Genomic DNA, 19,243 nt, shown 5'->3' on the forward strand with positions numbered 1-19,243 from the left:
GGGCTGAGGGACCTCCCCTTCCCCCCGAGTGCACAAATTTTTGTGCACCAGGCCTCTAGTGTATATATATAAATGTTTTTTTAATGAAATTTGGAAAGTTTTGGCCCCTTTCTTCCTCTCTTTTCCTTTGGAGACTCCCATTGTTTGTATACTGTTGATGATATCCCACAGGTCCCAGAGGATCCGTTGTTTTTTTCCATTAGTTTTTCTTCCTGTTCCTCAGACTAGACAGTCTCAATTATCTACCTTCAAGTTTATTGATTCTTTTTCTTGCCTTCACAAATCTTTTGTTGAGCTCCTATAGTTAATTTTTAAAATTTCGGTTATAATTTTCAACTTGAATCTTCACTTGTTTCCGTAAAGGCCCAGAGGAAAAAATACAGCAAAGTTCAAACAGAGTTTTTTTGCCAGGGAAATACCTCTCTCTCTGAAGGAAAGGCTGGCATTATCTAAGGTTATACTTATGCCACATCAGAGCAGTTCAAAATCCAAACTATGAAGTATCTGGAAAATAAAAGTGTTACACTAATGGATTAACACTTTTAATCTCCTTTTTTGACTTAGATCTCAAGATCATATTAATACCACATTCACCACATCAGCCTTCCATTGGTTATCTCAATTTGACCCTATACTGTACTTCCCTTTCTATTAGTATACTTTCTAAAAATACTTTAATAAAATGTATAAAAATACAGCAGATAACTGATCTAGAAATAGTTTAGTATTTTATTTGAGAAAACTAGGTAAAAGGTCAAAATATGCTTTTTTTCTTAGAAAACAAAGGAATTCACTAATGATAAGGCAGCAATCTTTTTCTCAGTAAAAATAAATTACATAAAATTAAAGCTCTTGATTTACATCATACTTTATTTTCTATGTTTTATATATTACACAAAGTTATTGAAGGAAAAAGTTTAAAAATATACAAAAGAGATCATATATAATCTTCTTGCTCCAAGAGAATCATTTAATATAAATAATTATAAATTTCAGAGAGATGAATAGACTATGTCCTGCAAATACTAATTTGTTATGTATATTTTAATATAAGTGTTAATTTTATCTTACTATTTTTCAAAATATATTAACATAGTCAACTTTCCTATGCTTTGGTTTTTTAATTTATAATTTAAGACTTCTTTTGGTTGATTTACCAGAAATTAAGATATTTTGCTAATAAGAAGTATTCTCAAAATCTTACCAACAAAGCAAGGTCACATGAAACACTGAAATTTATTTTTTAAAAATACACAGTGATTTTGAATATTACTCATAGATAAAGTTATAAAGTGAGAACCCAAATCATTCTTGGTAAGGGGCCACCATGGAGATAGATATCAATTAATGTCAATTAGCAATAGCTACTCTGGCATTTTTCTTCCACTGTTAAGAGTAGGTCATTATTTCTTTGGTTTGAACATCAGACAAAATTTGTGCCTGGTTGAATTTATAGTTCACATTGTATAAGAAATATCTATCTTTAAATACTAGAGTTACATGCAGCACAGAATGCTACACACCTAAACCCCATTCTAAGTGCTAAACTTCACGTTGAATTAAGCCCAAGGATACACAGAGTGGAATCCACAGTTTAAATTATTTATTTCCCTCTCTTTTCCCCCTTTTTGCTGAGTGTATATTTCTGCTCCTCAGTTTAAGTGCACCTACTCACATAACTAATGAGAAAGCAAACAAATCTTTAGGTAAAGAGACATTTGTTAGGTCATATCCTCATACTAACTCTTAAATCTAATTTTTTACATATAGTTAATTTAAAACTAATCTTGTAAAAAAAAATCCCTCTAACTTCATCTACTACATACAATCATATTCCAGAATAGAGGGGACACTACAGAGCTGGAGAGGTAGCTAACAGCTAACAGAGCATCTCTACATAGAGAGTAGAAATGGAGCAACACTAATTCAGGTCAACATACTAGTATGTTACTTAATTCCACAATATTGTGACCAAAGAAAGTAATTATGGGGACTTACAATCTTATGACACATAGAAAACTGTAACTATCAAATTTCAAAGTAAAGATTAACAGACTAAATACCAAGAAAACCTTCAGTGTTCTAGGGATGCAATACTTTGCTAACATTCAAATAATATAATCAGGAGAGAAGTGTCTGCACTTGCTCCGGCGATCGGTGTAGAATGCTCTCTGGATCTTTGTATTCATTGACTGGATTCATCACGGCAGTATACACTTCGCCATAGGCTCTGCAGACTAATTCAGTAGACTGTTTGATGATCTGCTCTCTATTGACAAACAAACAAAATATGAAAAGATAATTTAAAAATACTAAGAATTGTAAGAAAGCTTTACTTACAATCTTATGACACATAGAAAACTGTAACTATCAAATTTCAAAGTAAAGATTAACAGACTAAAATGCATTTCATTTTCATAATTATGATATCAATAAAAAATCAGTATACTGCTACAAGTTACCTATCTTGGTTTTGGGATAAAAAATTGTTTTATATTTAGTATTTCTTTGTTAAATTTTTCTGATTAGTATGTAGGTTTCAGGAAGGCAGGGGCTGTATTTTGTTCACTGCTATATATCTTTTGGGCTGGAACAGTGCCTGATATATAAACAAGAAACAGAAACTGTGACCCACCATCAATGTATTGATTTTGCAAACACAACTGATAACACATTAAAGAAAGGCTTATAATTATTCAAACTGATTACTACTTCAAATCTCAGAATAACTTACAATAATCTGCCTTTTCACTTACACTAACAAACCTTGTTTTATAGTGTTTTGCTTCACTGTGCTTCATAGATGTTGCATTTTTTTATAAAATGAAGGCAAAATCAACTCACTTTATTGTGATACTCTTTTCATTGCAGTAGTCTGGAACTGAACTCACAATATCTCTGAGGTTTGCCTGTAGCTCCTACACCAGTGATGGTGAACCTTTTGAGCTCGGCGTGTCAGCATTTTGAAAAACGCTAACTTAACTCTGGTGCCGTGTCACATATAGAAATTTTTTGATATTTGCAACCATAGTAAAACAAAGATGTGTATTTTTTATATTTAAATGCCATTTAACAAAGAAAAATCAACCAAAAAAATGAGTTCACGTGTCACCTCTGACACATGTGTCATAGGTTCGCCATCACTGTCCTACACCAATAACTATATCTAGATTTCTCATCTCTCTGTTTATATTACTAGGCTAAAATAATCTGACACTTGCCTATAACAAATCACAGCATGTTCATAAATATGCATTTCTACATAAGCACATAAAAATAATAGAAATAGTTTTAAATAAACTAAAGCAAATATTTTGAAAAATATATCTGGCCAGGAAAAAATACTATTTGGCTCATTAAATCTATATCAACTCTCTCCATGTTTTCATGGCATTTACTTCTTGTCATCCCCAGCTACTTCTATTTATGTAACATTTTATGAAAACTACTGACACTTTTTCCTGATTTTTATAATAACTAAATTAAAATGTATCTTTCAAGCTTTACTCTGAAGCCTACTTTTTTTTGCTATGTTTCTTATTTCTGTCAATGGCAGAGCCATGTTCCATCACCTCAGTTCAGACTTCAATGAACTCTCGCCTAGAGTACACAAAAAACTCCTATCTGGTCTTTCCCCTTCTAGTATTTCCCACATTAAATTTATCACAAGCATTTCTGTCAATTTTTCTAAAGTGTATCTTTTATCATGGCTCTCCTTACCCAGGGCCTTCCTTCACAAAACTTTAACAGCTTCTTCTGGTTTCAGAGAAGTCAAAATTTCTTACCCTATCATTCAAAATCCTTAAAATACCTTCTATATCACTACTGTAATTCTGCAGTTCAAAGAAATTCCTGAATGTCCTCTCTGCCCTGTTCTTGCTGACTTCAATTCCTTTGCTCATGTTCCTTCATTTGCCTGAAATGCCTACCTCTCAACCACCTTTAAATGTCCTTAATTCTCAGTAATAATATATTCTCTACAAAGTCTTCTCTGATCCCCAGAACTAGAAATAATTACTCTGTTTTTGGAATGTCCATAACCAAAAGAATACATTTGTAAGACACTTGGTGAGTTGAAGCAAACTGATATTTCCCACAAATTGGTAAAACTTCCAAAAGGAGAGTAGGAAAAATGAAAATACACTGAGAATTCTCTGAGCAGAGTGGAGTAATGCCACTAGTTATACTAACCTTTGTTGGAAGGAAAGATGGTGGAAACTGGTTTGGAAATTTGCTTAACCGGATGAGGCTTTAAAATATTTTTTAATCTATCAATTGGTGATCATTCCTGTAACTGATTGAGCTTAACAATGAGTGCATTAAGAAAATGCAAAATGTTTTTTCCAAAAATGAAATAGCTGAGAAACACTGTAAGCTGGTATTTTTTAAATGTGCGAAATATGAGATATATTTGATATCCATTCTGCAGCAAGTCAAAGAAGATATTTTAGATATAGCATTTAGTTCTTTACTTAAAGCAATTAGGACAAACTTTAGGGGATATATAAAGCATTTGTTACTTTCACTTCATACTCTAAAATCTATACTCAATCTAAATATAGTGTATATTTAAACATATACATAAAAACAAGGCTATTCCTTCTCACCAGTCTATAATCAGAATAAGGTACAATAATGAATAAAAATACTATCATAAAAAATCCAAGTAACTGGTAAATGTAGAATAAATTATTGAATATTTTGAAGTGATAAATTTTAAATTTTACCTTCAAGTCCAAATGATGAAAAATTTTAAGTTTACTTATAACTCAGGGTACCTATTTATAAATGAAACTGGATTACATAGAGATTAAAAATGGCAGCAAAGTAAGTGGAAGCTACACTAACAATCTACCAGGACCAAAATGGAAATACAATTAAAATACAGAAAAACCACCCTGAAAAATCAACTGAAGACTAACTGGACAGAACCCTGATAACCAAGGACAGAAAGTGGAGATGGCATAGAGACTGCAGGAAATGTGGAGATGTGAAAGGGGTGGCTGGGCTAGACAGCAGCTGAGGTTCAGGAGAGATATCTCAGCTGTGGGGGCATCCCACTGAGAACTCTGGGGTCTAACCCCAAGCGGGGCTCCCTAGCCCAAAGCACATTAACATCTGGTTGTGAAAAGCAGCAGGGTTGCTTCCTGCCAGGGAGAGATGGCTGGAAATGCAGGCACCCTCTTAAAGGACCAACAAACAAAATTTCATGTGCAGCCACTCACCTTGGACTCTGGCAGAGGGAGGGCAGAGTGGGCTGAAGCTGTGTGAGGAGAGTACAGTGGGGCCTTGACTTACGAGTTTAATTCGTTCTGCAACGGAGCTCATAACTCAAATTACTCGTATGTCAAATCAATTTTCACCATTATAATGAATTGAAATGCCATTAATCTGTTCCAGACACCCAAAAAACACTGCAATTGTTTTATTAAATGTTTTTAAATAAGAAAAATGTATTTAAAAATAACGAATACTATCTAATAATAGACAAACACGGTAATTAACCGTACCTCCCACACGCTTCCCATTGGCTAATCAGGGCGATATTCAAATTAACTGCCAACCAAGATGGTGGCCGGCAGCCATGCAGCTGAAGCGAACAGGAGGCTTGCTTGCTCCAGTGATGGAGGAAGCCAAGGTTCCCTGCCTGCCACTGCCGGCCTTTGAGCTGCACTCTAAGAAACAATGTTGCAATTATAGAAGGTAAACAAACCCCAGAAACCTGCTTTCAGCCAGCCGGGCTTCAGAGCTGGAGCTGCAACAGTGTTTCAATTATAGAAGCCAAACAAACCCAGATACCTGCTTTCAGCAGCCGAGGTCTCAGAGCTGGAGCTGAGCATCAGAGCTAAAGCTGGCTCTCAGTTCCAGTAACAGCCATAGAAGGTAAATAAATCCCAGAATAAAAAAAAAATAAAAAAAGGAGAGGTTGGGAGCTTCAGTCACTCGCCAGCCTGAAAACGGCCCTCAGCCCCTCACCCAGGCTGGCCAGGCACCCCAGTGGGGACCCCCACCCTGAAGGGGGTATGACCAGCTGCAAACAGCCATCATTTCCTCATCCAGGCTGGCCAGGCACCCAAGCGGGACCCCCACCCTGATCCAGGACACTCTTCAGGGCAAACCAGCCGGCCCCCACCCCGTGCATCAGGCCTATATCCTATATAGTAAAAGGGTAACATGCAAACTGACCCTAACAGCAGAAAGACTGGGTATGACTGGTCACTATGACACACACTGACCACCAGGGAGCAGACACTCAATGCAGGAGCTACCCTCTGGTGGTCAGGGCGCTCTCATATGGGAGGAGCTCTGCTCAGCCACAAGCCAGGCTGACGGCTGCCAGCATAGTGGTGGTGGTGGTGGGAGCCTCTCCTGCCTCCTTAGCAGCACTAAGGATGTCCGACTGCAGTTTAGGCCTGCTCCCCGCTGGCAAGTGGACATCCCCCGAGGGCTGCCAGGCTGCCAGAGGGATGTCTGATTGCCATCTTAGGCCCAATCCCCTGGGCAGAGGGCCTAAGCCAGCAGGTGGTCATCCCCTCAGGGGTCCCAGGCTGTGAGAGGGCACAGGCCTGGCTGAGGGGCCCCCCCTTCTCCCCGAGTGCACAAATTTTTGTGCACTGGGCCTCTTGTATTGTATAAAAACACAATACCGAACAATAGAATGTAGTGCAATAAACTTGTTTTATTAAGTTTAATGTACAGCATTTACCTTGGAGATCAAATGACTTAAAGATGCTGATGGAGTTGGAGGAGAAAGGCTGAACTGAATAACTGAATAACTGAATCTTATTTGCTGATTTCTGCCCTTTTTGCCACGCTTTCATCACTTTCATCTACAGGAGTTTTCAATAAAAACCTGTCCAATGAGATCTGTTTCATCCTCCCTTTCAGAATATTTCTGAAATGAGTTAGGCAAGTGTCATTAAATAGCTCCATCGCACGCCCAGTTGCAATTTTATCTGGGTGTTTCTTTTGAATAAAGTCTGAAAGTTTTGCCCTAGCTGGCTTGGCTCAGTGGATAGAGCGTCGGGCTGTGGACTGAAGGGTCCCAGGTTCGATTCTGGCCAAGGGCACATACCTGGGTTGTGGGCTCAATCCCCAGTGGGGGTGTGCAGGAGGCAGCCGATCAATGATTCTCTCTCATCATTGATGTTTCTATCTCTCTCTCCTTCTCCCTTCCTCTCTGAAACCAATAAATATTTTAAAAAAAAAAAGTCTGAAAGTTTCTCCCACATTCCTAACATTTCCTTTATTTCACTTATAGAGATAACCTCCTCCTCCTCCTCCGTGTCATCTATTTCCAGCAAAACCTCCGTGTGCTGCCGTGTCTGTAGCTCCTTTAGCTCCTGCGTTGTCAGTTCCTCGGAGTGTTCCTCGATGAGCTCGTTGATGTCACCTTCCTTTATACCCGTGCTTGCTGCCTCACCATGTCTGACAACAGACTGAATGCTGGTCCTCTTTTAAAAATTTTCGAACCAGCCCCGACTGGCTTTCAACGGCTCGCCTGATGTCCCGTCCACTGAAGTGCCTGGGGTCTGTTGCAGCAAATAGCATAAATAGCTCGTGCCTTCTCGCAGATTGTAGCCTTCATCACGGTATCTCCTGTGAGCTGCCTCTCCATTAACCACACCATTAGCAGCTTCTCCATATTTTCATGGATAGATGTCCGCTATTTAGAAATTATTTTAACGCCCTTGGCTGGAGTTGTAGCCTGTATAGACTCCTTCTGCTTCAGTATGGTGCAGATCTTAGAGGTGCTACGCTCATACTGCTTTGCCAAGTCAATTACACGCACACCTTGGTCATGTTTTTTGATAATTTCTTTCTTTAATTCAATGCACATCATCTGCTTCTTCTCAGCACTGTCCTTCGCACTTACTTTCTTCAGATCCATGGTTGAAAAAACGAAGTTTTGCAAAATAACTGCAAGCACAAATGCAAGCACAACACTGATGCTTCAACTAAGAGCTAACAGCTTAAAGTGAACGAGTGAGACACGTGATGCTGGGTTGATGTTGTGGCGTTCACTGTGACGTTCGCTGTGCCAACTAGCGGTGGGGTATCTGAAGCTGGCTTGAAACCCGAATTTTAGCTCGCAACTCAAAGCAAAAAATCGGCTGAGAGACGGCTCGTATCTCGAAAAAACTCATTAGTTGGGACACTTGTAAGCCCTGTACAGGGTTCAGGGCTCTAGGGTTGGAGGTTGGAGGGCAGCCACCCTGGTTTCCTGGGTGGATTCATTCATTCATGCTGCTGCAGCAGACATGTTTCTCCCAGGGACCTATGCTACGAAGATGGTTTTGGCCTGGGGAAAAGGCAATGGCCATACCCTGTTGGAAGACCTCTAACCCCACCCTGTGGTTGATAGTCTAAGGTGAATCTATGCTGATAACAATCAGACTGCCGGCAGAAGAGGATCTCTGGAGGCTTTGAGTCTTTGCCTGATCTCCTTCTAAGCTCCAGGCTAAAAAGAAGCAGTCCAGGTGCACAACTTGGTCCTTTCCAAAGGCACCCAGCCCCAGCAGAGGGAGGCATAAGCTGTGGATTGCTGACAACCCCAAACAGGGTACTCAGGGCCAGTAAGAAATAGTGTCAGACATTGTCCTACACTAGAGATTGGAAGTCATAGCAGATCTACTTAATACATAGAAACAAATCCAAAGAGGCAGCCAAAATGGGGAGACAAAAAAAAAAAAAAAAAAGCCCCAATGAAAGTACAAGAGAATTCTCTAGAAGAAGAGCAAAACAAAATGGAGATAAGAAATTAACCAATATTGAGTTCAGAATTATGATGGTAAAGATGCTCAACAGCATGAGAAAAGATATAGCAACTATTAAAAAAGAACAGTTGGAAATAAAGAATGAAAAGCATAATAAAGAAAGAATGAAACAGCATAATAAAGAACACATTGGAAGGAATACACAGCAGATTAGGGGAAGTCAAGATCAGATCAGTGAATTAGAAGACAGGGTAGAAGAAAAAAATCACTCAGAGAACTAAAAGGAAAAACAATTAAAAAACAGAAGGACAGCTTAAGGGAGCTGTGAACCAATATGAAATGTAACAATGTTCGCATAATGGAAAAGCCAGAAGGAGAAGAGAAAGAGCAAGGGATAGAGAATGTATTTGAAGAAATAATGGCAGAAAACTTGCCTAACCTAGTGAAGGAAAAAGTCACACAAGTCCAGGAGGCATGGAGTTCCAAGCAAGAAGAACCCAAAAAGGCCCACGCCCAGACACATCATAATTAAAATGCCAAACATTAAAGACAAAGAGAGAATCTTAAAGGCAACAAAAAAAAAGCAACTTGTTACCTACAGAGGAGTTCCCATGAGGCTGTCAGCTGATTTCTCATCAGAAACTCTACAGGCCAGAAGGGAATGGCATGAAATACTCAAGGTAATGAATAGCAAGGATCTGAAACCAAGATTACTATATCCAGCAAGGCTATCATTCAAAATAGATGGTTAAATAAAGAGCTTCCAGACAAAGAAAGGGTAAAGGAGTTTACCACCACCAAACCAACACTACCAGAAATGCTAAAGGAACTGTTGTAATGAGAATAGAGAGAGAGAAACATAAGCATAAGGAATTAAAATGGTAATAAGTACCTATCAATAATAACCTTAAATGTAAACGTATTAAATGCTCCAATCAAAAGACAAAGGGTGACTGAATGGATATAAAAACATAACCCAATTATATGCTGTCTACAAGAATCCCACCTCAGAACAAAAGACTCACACAGGATGAGAATGAAGGGGTGGAAAAAATTTTTCCATGCAAATGTAAACAAAAAAAAGCTAGGATAGCAATATTCATATCTGACAAAATAGACTTCAAAAAGAAGGCCATCACATGAAACAACAAAGGTCACTACATATTTCTAAAGAGATCAATCTAACAACATATATGCACCCAATATAGGAAACATATATGCACCCAATATAGGAACACCTAAATATATTAAAAAACTTATAGAGGACCTTCTGGGAGAGATCAACAGCAATACAGTCATAGTAGGGGACTTTAGCACCCCACTTACTTCACTGGATAGATCTTCCAGATAAAACTTAACAAGGAAACAGTGACTCTAAATGACACACTGGATCAGATGGATTTAATTACTATTTAAAAAACATTTCACCCCATTGCTGCAGATTATACGTTCTTCTCAAGTGCACATGGGTCATTCTCAAAGACAGACCACATGTCAGAACACAAAACAAGTCTCTACAAGTTCAAGAAGACTGAAATCACATCAAGCATCTTCTCCTACCAGAATGGAATGAAATTAAAAATCAATTACAGTAAAAACACTCAAAAACATTAAACTAGATTACAAATGTCTGTAAAGTAAAATGCAGCTAAAAAAACCCACTGTAGATCTGCAATTGGGAAAAACCAGAATAAAACAATACTGCTAAAGAACAAATAATTAAATATAGGTAATACAAACAAGTATTAATATAATTTTAAATGTTGCTATTTGATGGTACGGGGCTTCTTCACTCTGCTCCTCAGTTTACAAAGCCACCAAGTACTTTTTTAAATAATGTACTAAAATCTATATTCATTTAACTTTTTTAATAACAAAATTCACATTACCAATATTAAACAATGGGACAATAAAAGTAAACATAAGGCTAAAATATATCTTCAGTAAAAAAGACAAATATTTGATTTGAAGTTTTAAAAATCTGAGTTCTCAGATAAACCATATATGCTAAATACTCCTGCTAGTTAAAGATTTTATTTTTAATTTTTATGAACATTAAGGAAGAAAATATTCTATTAAGAGGTATTCCTTGAAAGAAGATATCTCATGCAAATAGATACAAAAAAGGCTGGGGTAGAAATAGTTAGATAAATAGATTTTAAAGCAAAGGCTGTAATAAGAGACAAATAAGGGCATTTTATAATGATAAAAGGATCAATCCAACAAAAGAATATAACTCATGGAAACATCTATATACCTAACAGAGAGGAAAATAAGTATATAAATATATTGACAGAAATAAAGGGAAAGATCAACAACAATAGGTGACATTAATACAACAATAGTAGTAGGAGACTTTAACATCCCATTGAAATCAATGAATAGATCATCCAGACAAAACAAAAAGGGAAACAGTGGCATCAGATGATACATTAGACCAGATGGCCTTAACTGATATTTTAAAATATTTCTCCCTAGTTAAGCAGAGTATATATTCTTTTCAAGAGCACTTGGTATATTTTCTAGGAGAGACCACATATTTGGCCACAAATCAAGTCTCAATGAATTTAAAAAGACTGAAATCATATCAAGCATCTTTTCTGATCACAATGATATCAAACCAAAAATCAATTAGAAGAAAACAACTGAAAATCACACAAACATGTGTAGACTAAATAAATAACATGTTAATAAAAAGTAAATGGGTTAACAAGATCATCAAAAAATACCTTGAGACAAATAAAAGTAAAAACACAATGACTCCAAATCTATTAGACACAGCCAAAGCAGTTCTAAGAGAAAAATTCATAGCAGGAGGCCTCGGTTTCAAGAAACAAGAAAATTCTCAAATAAAAAAGTCTAACCTTATACCAAAAGGAACTAAGAAGAAAAGACAAAGAAAGCCCAGAATGAGTAGAAGTAAGACATAATACAGGTAAAAGTGGAATTAAACAAATTAGAGACCAAAATAAAATAAACCAAGATCTTGTTCTTTGAAAAGATAAATAAAATTGATAAACCTTTAGCCAGACTTATCAAGAAAAAAAAAAAGCCAAAATAAATAAAATCAGAAATGAAAGAGAAGTGATAACTGACACAACAAAAATACAGAGGATTAGATGGAAATACTATGAACAATCATATGTCAGCAAATTGGACAACCCCCCCAAAATGGAGAAATTCTTAGAGACATACAAATTTTCAAGGTTGTGTCTGGAAGAAACCAAAAATATGAACAGACTAATTACTACTAACAAAATCAAAACACTACATGAAAAAAATTCCCAACAAAGTTCTGGAGTGAATGGCATCACAGGTTAATTTTACCATAAATTCAAAGAACTATCACCTATCCTTCTCAAACTATTATAAAAAATTCAAGAAGAGAGAAGGCTCTCCAGCTCATTTAATGAGGCCAGCCAGCATTAGCCTGATTCCAAGACCAGACAAAGCCATTACAAAAAACAAGAAAATTACAGGCTAATATCCCTGATGAACATATATGCAAAATTCCTCAACAAAATGTTAACAAACTGAATTGTGCAATACATTCAAAAGATAATATACCATAATTAGGTGGAACTTATTCCTAGGATGCAAGAATAGTTCAATATCAACAAATTAACACAATATACCACATAAACAAAATAAAAGATAATAATCAAATGCTTATATCAATAGATGAAGAAAAGCATTTGATAAAATCTGGCATCCATTTATTATAAAACTCTTAGCAAAGTGAGAATAAAAAAAGAATATACCCTCTACATAATAAAGGCCATATATTACAAACCCACAGCCAACATCATATTCAAAAATGAAAAGCTAAAAGCATTTTCCTTAAGATCAGAAATAAGACAAGATGTCCACTTTCACCAACCTTATTCAACACAGTTGGAAGTCTTAGCCACAGTAATCAGATCAGAAAAATAAGTTATAGGCATCCAATTTGGAAAGGAAGAAATAAAATTGTCATTATTTGCAGGTGACATGATACTACATATAAAGAACTCTAAAGACTCTACCACAAAACTATTAGAATGATAAATGAATTTGGATCATGATTAGTGATGTATAAAATTAATATTCAGAAAACAGTTGCACTTTTATACACCAATAACAAACTATCAGAAAGAGAAATTAAGAAAACAATCCCATCTACAACTGCATAAAAAAATACCTAGGAATAAATTTAAGCAAGGAGGTAAAAGACCTGCACCTGCAAAACTATAAGACATTGAAGAAAGAAATTGAAGAAGATACAAATAAAGGAAAGGGTATACTGTGCTGATGGATAGGAAGAATTAGCATTGGTAAAATGTCCATACTGTTCAAAGTAATCTACAGATTCAATCCAATCAAAATATCAAATATCATTTTTCACAGAACTAGAGCAAATAATCCTAAAACTTATATGAAATCACAAAAGACCCCAAACAATCAAAGCAATCTTGAAAAAGAAGAACAAAGTTGGAGGTATCATACTACCTGATATCAAGGTAGGCTATAGTAATCAAAGCAGCATGGTACTGGCATAAAAAGAGATACAAAGATCAATGGAACAGGATAGAGAAGTCAGAAATAAGACCATACCTATATAGTCAATTAATCTTTGACAAAGGAGGCAAATCGTTTCTTCAATAAATGGTGTTGGAAAAAATGCACAGACACATGCAAAAGTATAAACTGGATCACTTTCTTATACCATAGACAAGATAAAACTCAAAATGGATTAAAAACTTAATTGTAAAACCCGAAACCATAAAACTCCTAGAAGAAAACATAGGCAGTAAACTCTTTGACAGAACTCTTAATAATAATATTTTTTTGGATATGTGTCCTTGGGCAAGAGAAACAAAAGAGAAAGAAAAAAACAAACGGTACTACATTAAACTAAAGAGTTTTTGTACAGTGAAGGAAATCAACAAAACCTAAAGAACACCTACTCAATGGAAGAAGATACTCGCCAATGATACATCTGACAAGGGGTTAATATCCAAAATATATAAGCAACTCATACAACAGGGCAAACGACCTTAATAGACATTTTTCCAAAGAGGGTATACAGGTGGCCAAAAGACATGAAAAGATGATCAACATCACTAATCATGAAAGAAATGCAAATTAAAACCACAATGAGATATCTCCTCATACTTGGGAGAATGGCCATCGTCAATAAATCAACAAACGAATGTTGGCAAGAATGTGGAGAAAAGGGAACCCTCGTGCACTGTTGGTAGGACTGTAATTGATGCAGGCATGATAAAAAATAGTATGGAGGTTCATTGAAATTTTAAAAGTTGAACTACTATATGACCCAGCAATTCCACTTCTGGGTATTTATCCGAAGAAACCCAAAACACTAATTCAAAAATACATTTGCATCCCTATATTCTTTGCAGCATTATTTACAATAGCCAAGATATGGACGCAACCTAAGTGTCCATTGATAGATGACTGAATACAGACTAAGTGGCAAATAAATACAATGGAATATCAGCCATAAAGAAGAATGAAATATTGCCATGTGTGCAACAATATAGTAAAAAAAAACCCACAAAAACCCCAAACATCATATGATTTCACTTTGCCGGAAGCCGGTCCATCCTTGCTGCTTGACACAGTTGCTGCAGGGAAGAAACATCTGCACAGCATATGTTTCAAGGGACCTGGCGTATATGGCATACTGTTCTTAATATGTTTGCTCCCCTTCTTAGCGCTATGTGTTCTAACCAGGGTCACCTCTCTGAGAAAGGTTGTTTCCCCAGGTGGGGATTTTTCCCTGGAGTTGCAGATTAACAGGACTAAAGAAGGGAATAAATCAGTAAAACCCCTTAACTAAGTGCCAGGCGGGTAGTTAATCAACTTAACTATAAACAATCACGCTTTAGCTACATAATCTTTACTTAAGATAATCTCCTTCAGTTACTTCCTTGTAGCTTAACAGAACAGTAGAGTAGTGACCTTGGAATGGAGATAACAAATGCCCTAACCTTTGGAATAGAATGGATAGGATTAAAATCAAATGGTATAAATACAGATGTAACAGGAGAATAAAGGGAGAACCTGGCTAGAGAACTTGGCTGGAGAACCTGGCTATGCTGATCATCTGAATGCTGCCTCATTTAATTCATTCTTCGCCGACTCTGTCCACACCTTTGGGAACCCCTGGACCTGCTGGGGCTGGACCCCAACACACTTATATGTGGAATCTAAAAAACAAGTGAACAAACAAAACAAACAAACTCATAGATACAGGGAACAAACTGATGGTCACCTGATGGAAGGAGAGGTGTAGAAATGGGTGAAAAATGTGAAAGGGATTAAGGACAAATTGCCAGCTATAAAAATAATCATGGAAAGGTAAAGTACAACATATCATATAGGTAACAGTGTCAAAAGTACTCTAACTATGTATGATGTCAGATGGGTACAAGACTTACAGGAAATATCATTTCATAAGGTATATAAATGCGTAATCACTATGTTGTTCATTGAAACTAATATAGTATTGTATGCCAACTGTAATTGAACAATAAATTTTAAAAAAGAGATATCCCTGAGCATAAGGATATGTACTTTTAAAATGTTGATATATGATATATTGCCAAATTGCAGTCTAAAATGATTGTACTTCTTTATACTGTCATCAACAGAGTATGCAAATGTCTATTTCCCCAGACCCTGTCCATTAACATAAAATAAGAAACATTTTATTGTCGGTAATCAGAAAGGCTAGCTTAATTGGCTTTTTCTGGATAATTACTATCATCTCATATATTTATTTGACATTTACTTTTCTTCTATGAATTGTCCAAACATACACTACCTGTTTTGCTACTGTGTTTGTAGTGGTTGGTGGGATCTTGTTCTGCACTAAGGATAACTGTTATGTAACTTGCAAATATTTTTCTACATGATTGTATTTTAACTTAGTTTATATTGTCTTTTTCCATAAAAAGGTTTAAAATGTTATGTAGTCAAATTTGTACATTTTTTCCTTTATGGGCTACATGCCATTCTTTAAAACACATTAAAATCTCCACTCAATCATCCTATATAATAAAAGCCTAATATGCAAATCGACCGAATGGTGGAAAAACCTGTGAAACAACCGGTTGCTATGATGTGCACTGACCACCACGGGGCAGACACTCAACACAGGAGCTGCCCCCAGCCCACGGGCCCCAGGCCCTCCAAGGCAGGTGCCAGCGGGACCTCCCACTCCGTTTCCTCCCCTCCCCACCCCCCCACCGCTGATTGCCCCACTGGTCACCCAGCAGATCAGCCCTGATCGCTGGCCAGGCCTAGGGACTCTACCCATGCACAAATTTTGTGCATCGGGCCTCTAGTTATACTATAAAAAGAATAATGGTATCTTTTATATTTAGTGATGCTTCAAACCACTCAACATTCACATACTACATATTGAAATATGGCTAAATTTATAATAATTACCTGTATTTTGCTTAAAAATTAAATAATTTAAGAAAGACACAATTTGAGCCATAGCAAAGCAGAATTACTTTTATAATTTCTCAGGTCCTCAGAATTCTGCCTATGTACAAAGTATGACATATTTTAGAATAATAAATACAAATTACAAATATTAAAAGCATTTACTCTAACCACACCTAATATGGGACTTTGCTATGTCTGAGAGAAAAATGGAACATCACATTTTCAGCCAATTCTAATCAGTATTAAATTCTTCTGCATATTGAGCCAAAATCTGTCAACTTACTTTATTTACTGCTATAGGCCTACTCTCTAGAACAGGGATAGGCAAACTTTTTGACTCGAGGGCCACAATGGGTTCTTAAACTGGACCAGAGGGCCGGAACAAAAGCATGGATGGAGTGTTTGTGTGAACTAATATAAATTCAAAGTAAACATCATTACATAAAAGGGTACGGTCTTTTTTTTTTTTAGTTTTATTCATTTCAAACGGGCTGGATCCGGCCCGCGGGCCGTAGTTTGCCCACGGCTGCTCTAGAACAACATAAAACAGGTGCACCACTACATCCTTTTAGATATTTGAAGTATTTTCAAGTTCAACAGTTCTTTCCTTAGTGTACTTTTTAATAAAAATATTTGTTCACATGTCTAACTGACCCATCCTATATAATAAAAGGCTAATATGCAAATAGACCGAACAGTGGAACAACCGGTCGGTATGACGCCCACTGACCACCAGGGGGCAGATGCTCGATGCAGCAGCTGCCCCCTGGTGGTCAGTGTGCTCCCACAGGGGGAGCGCCACTCAGCCAGAAGCCCTGAGCTGGGCTCATGGCTGGCGAGCACAGCGGCGGTGCTCTCCTACCTCCATGGCAGTACGACATCCCCCAAGGGCTCCCAGACTGCAAGAGGGTGCAGGCCAGGCTGAGGGACACCCCCCTCTGCCCCGAGAGCATGAATTTCATATACCGGGCCTCTAGTTATATTATAATCTTTATGAAGACAGTGCAACTGTCTTTTAAGTCTTAATCATGAGTGCCTGTTACACAGAAAGCACTTAATACACAGCTGGTTGAATGGAAATAAAACAATAAAAAGAAGAAAAAGGACAGCTGTGGCCTAATTTACTACTTGTGGACACTTACGATTTCTTAACATTTCTCTTTTCTTTTTTTTTTAATCTAATTTCTTTTTTATGTATACTAGAGGCCCGGTTGTTGGACATCCCTCTCACAGTCCAGGACCCCTCACTCCTTACCACCTGCCTGCTCGCTGGTCCTTACTGCAGGCTCGCTGCTCCTTAGTGATGCTGCAGAGGTAGGAGAGGCTCCCACCACCACTGCTGCGCATGCCAGCCATGAGCCTGGCTTCTGGCTAAGTGGCACTCCCCCTGTGGGAGCACACTGACCACGAGGGGGCAGCTCCTACATTAAGCGTCTGCCCCCTGGTGGTCAGTGCACATCATAGCGACCGGTCATTCCGCTGGTCATTCCACCGTTTGGTCAATTTGCAAATTAGGCTTTTATTATATAGGATCAGTGGTTCTCAACCTTCCTAATGCCACGACCCTTTAATACAATTCCTCATGTTATGGTGACCCCAAACCATAAAATTATTTTCTTTGCTACTTCATAACTGTAATTTTGCTGTTATGAATCGTAATGTAAATATCTGATATGCAGGATGCATTTTCATTGTTACAAATTGAACATAATTAAAGCATAGTGATTAATCACAAAAACAATATGCAATTATATATGTTTTCCGATGGTCTTAGGCGACCCCTGTGAAAGGGTCGTTCAACCCCCAAAGTGGTCGCGACCCACAGGTTGAGAACCGCTGATATAGGATAGATGTTCTCCAATCCTTCCACTTCCAGGGAGGGTTGCTGAAAGTGATAAGGGAGGCAGCAGGGTGAACTTGTCTTTTTCTTCCGGGAGACGATTTTTCTTCTGATAAGGGGCTTCAAAGGACAGCAGCCTACTTATGCTACCTTCTGTCTCCAGAGACACAATTTCTGATTGGCATGTGGCAGGACAAAGCAGTTGCAGGTATAGGACTGGGAGCACCTTTCTGCATTCAGCTCCCTGGAGAGTCTCTTCTGGCCAAGGAAAGCTTTGTTCTAACCATTTCTCCCGGAGCCAGGGCTGATGGGTGGTCTGGGGCAGGAGGGAAGAATGGAGGTGGGGCAGGGCAAGGCAGGGCAGTTAGAAGTACGGAGTAGAAGACTAGGAGGTACGGGAGGGAGAGGGTGAAATCTGTGTGTGTCTGGGGGGGGGGGGCGGCGGGGAGGGCTGGTGCAGGAGAGTTGGGGTCAGCATAGGAAGGTTTGGAGGTACTGGGGGAATAAGAGGGACCAACAGATGCCAGAACAGGGGAAGGGTCTACAGAATCAGGTAGGGGTCCAAGAGGGTGAGTATCGACCAGTCCCCTCCCCAGACCCTGCCATCCCAGGTGGCTAGTGGGAGGGGTCCATAGTGAGGCGCTGAGCCCCCTACACTTTGTGTCTGAGGTTTCAGAACATGTGGACAACACGCCTCTGCCCCTGCCACCCCCCCCATCCCCCCCCCCCCCCCCCGAAGTGCTGCCATTTGGAACACATTTGCAGACACATGGATTGTTTTTAAGTTAATGGTTTTTAATTCACTGTTTCCCACTTGTCATTTTTTATAGAAAAGGTGGATTCCGCTGGTGTGTGTCGCTTTGCGGGGGCGGCAGGGGTGTTCCCCATGGGCAGAGATCCGATGAGAGACAGAGACTAAAGCCCCAGAGAGATATAGGGAATGAGTAAACAGGATCAGAGAGCAAGGAACAGGGAGAGAGACACACAGAGCGAGACAGTCAGGCAAGGAGAACCGAGGAAGGCTAAGGGAGGGACTCAGCCCTAAGGGCAGAGCAAGCAGTGCTGAGAAATCCTGCTTCCAGAAGGCTGATACCTCCACCTCCAACTAAGGCCCCTGGGGCTGAGCTTGCTCTCCTCTGAGCTCTGATTCTGATCAGCGTAGACATGACTGAACTGGCCTCAGGGAAGGGGCTGAGCTTGCTCTCCTCTGAGCTCTGATTCTGAT

At 38.4% G+C, this 19,243-nt stretch overlaps 1 protein-coding gene across 1 annotated transcript in view; it reads right to left on the reverse strand.

Moving 5' to 3' along the window:
* Window positions 1-710: 710 nt before the first annotated feature.
* COG6 (component of oligomeric golgi complex 6) overlaps window positions 711-19,243 on the reverse strand; it is a 118,805-nt gene continuing 100,272 nt past the window's right edge. The window contains exon 19 of the mRNA XM_081083000.1: window positions 711-2,269. Coding sequence (XP_080939126.1) covers window positions 2,122-2,269 — 148 coding nt within the window. The 3' untranslated portion in view covers window positions 711-2,121. The remainder of the gene's footprint in view (window positions 2,270-19,243) is intronic.

The sequence above is a fragment of the Myotis nattereri genome, assembly GCF_964212035.1.
Source record: "Myotis nattereri genome assembly, chromosome: 2".
In the NCBI taxonomy this organism is placed as follows: domain Eukaryota; kingdom Metazoa; phylum Chordata; class Mammalia; order Chiroptera; family Vespertilionidae; genus Myotis; species Myotis nattereri.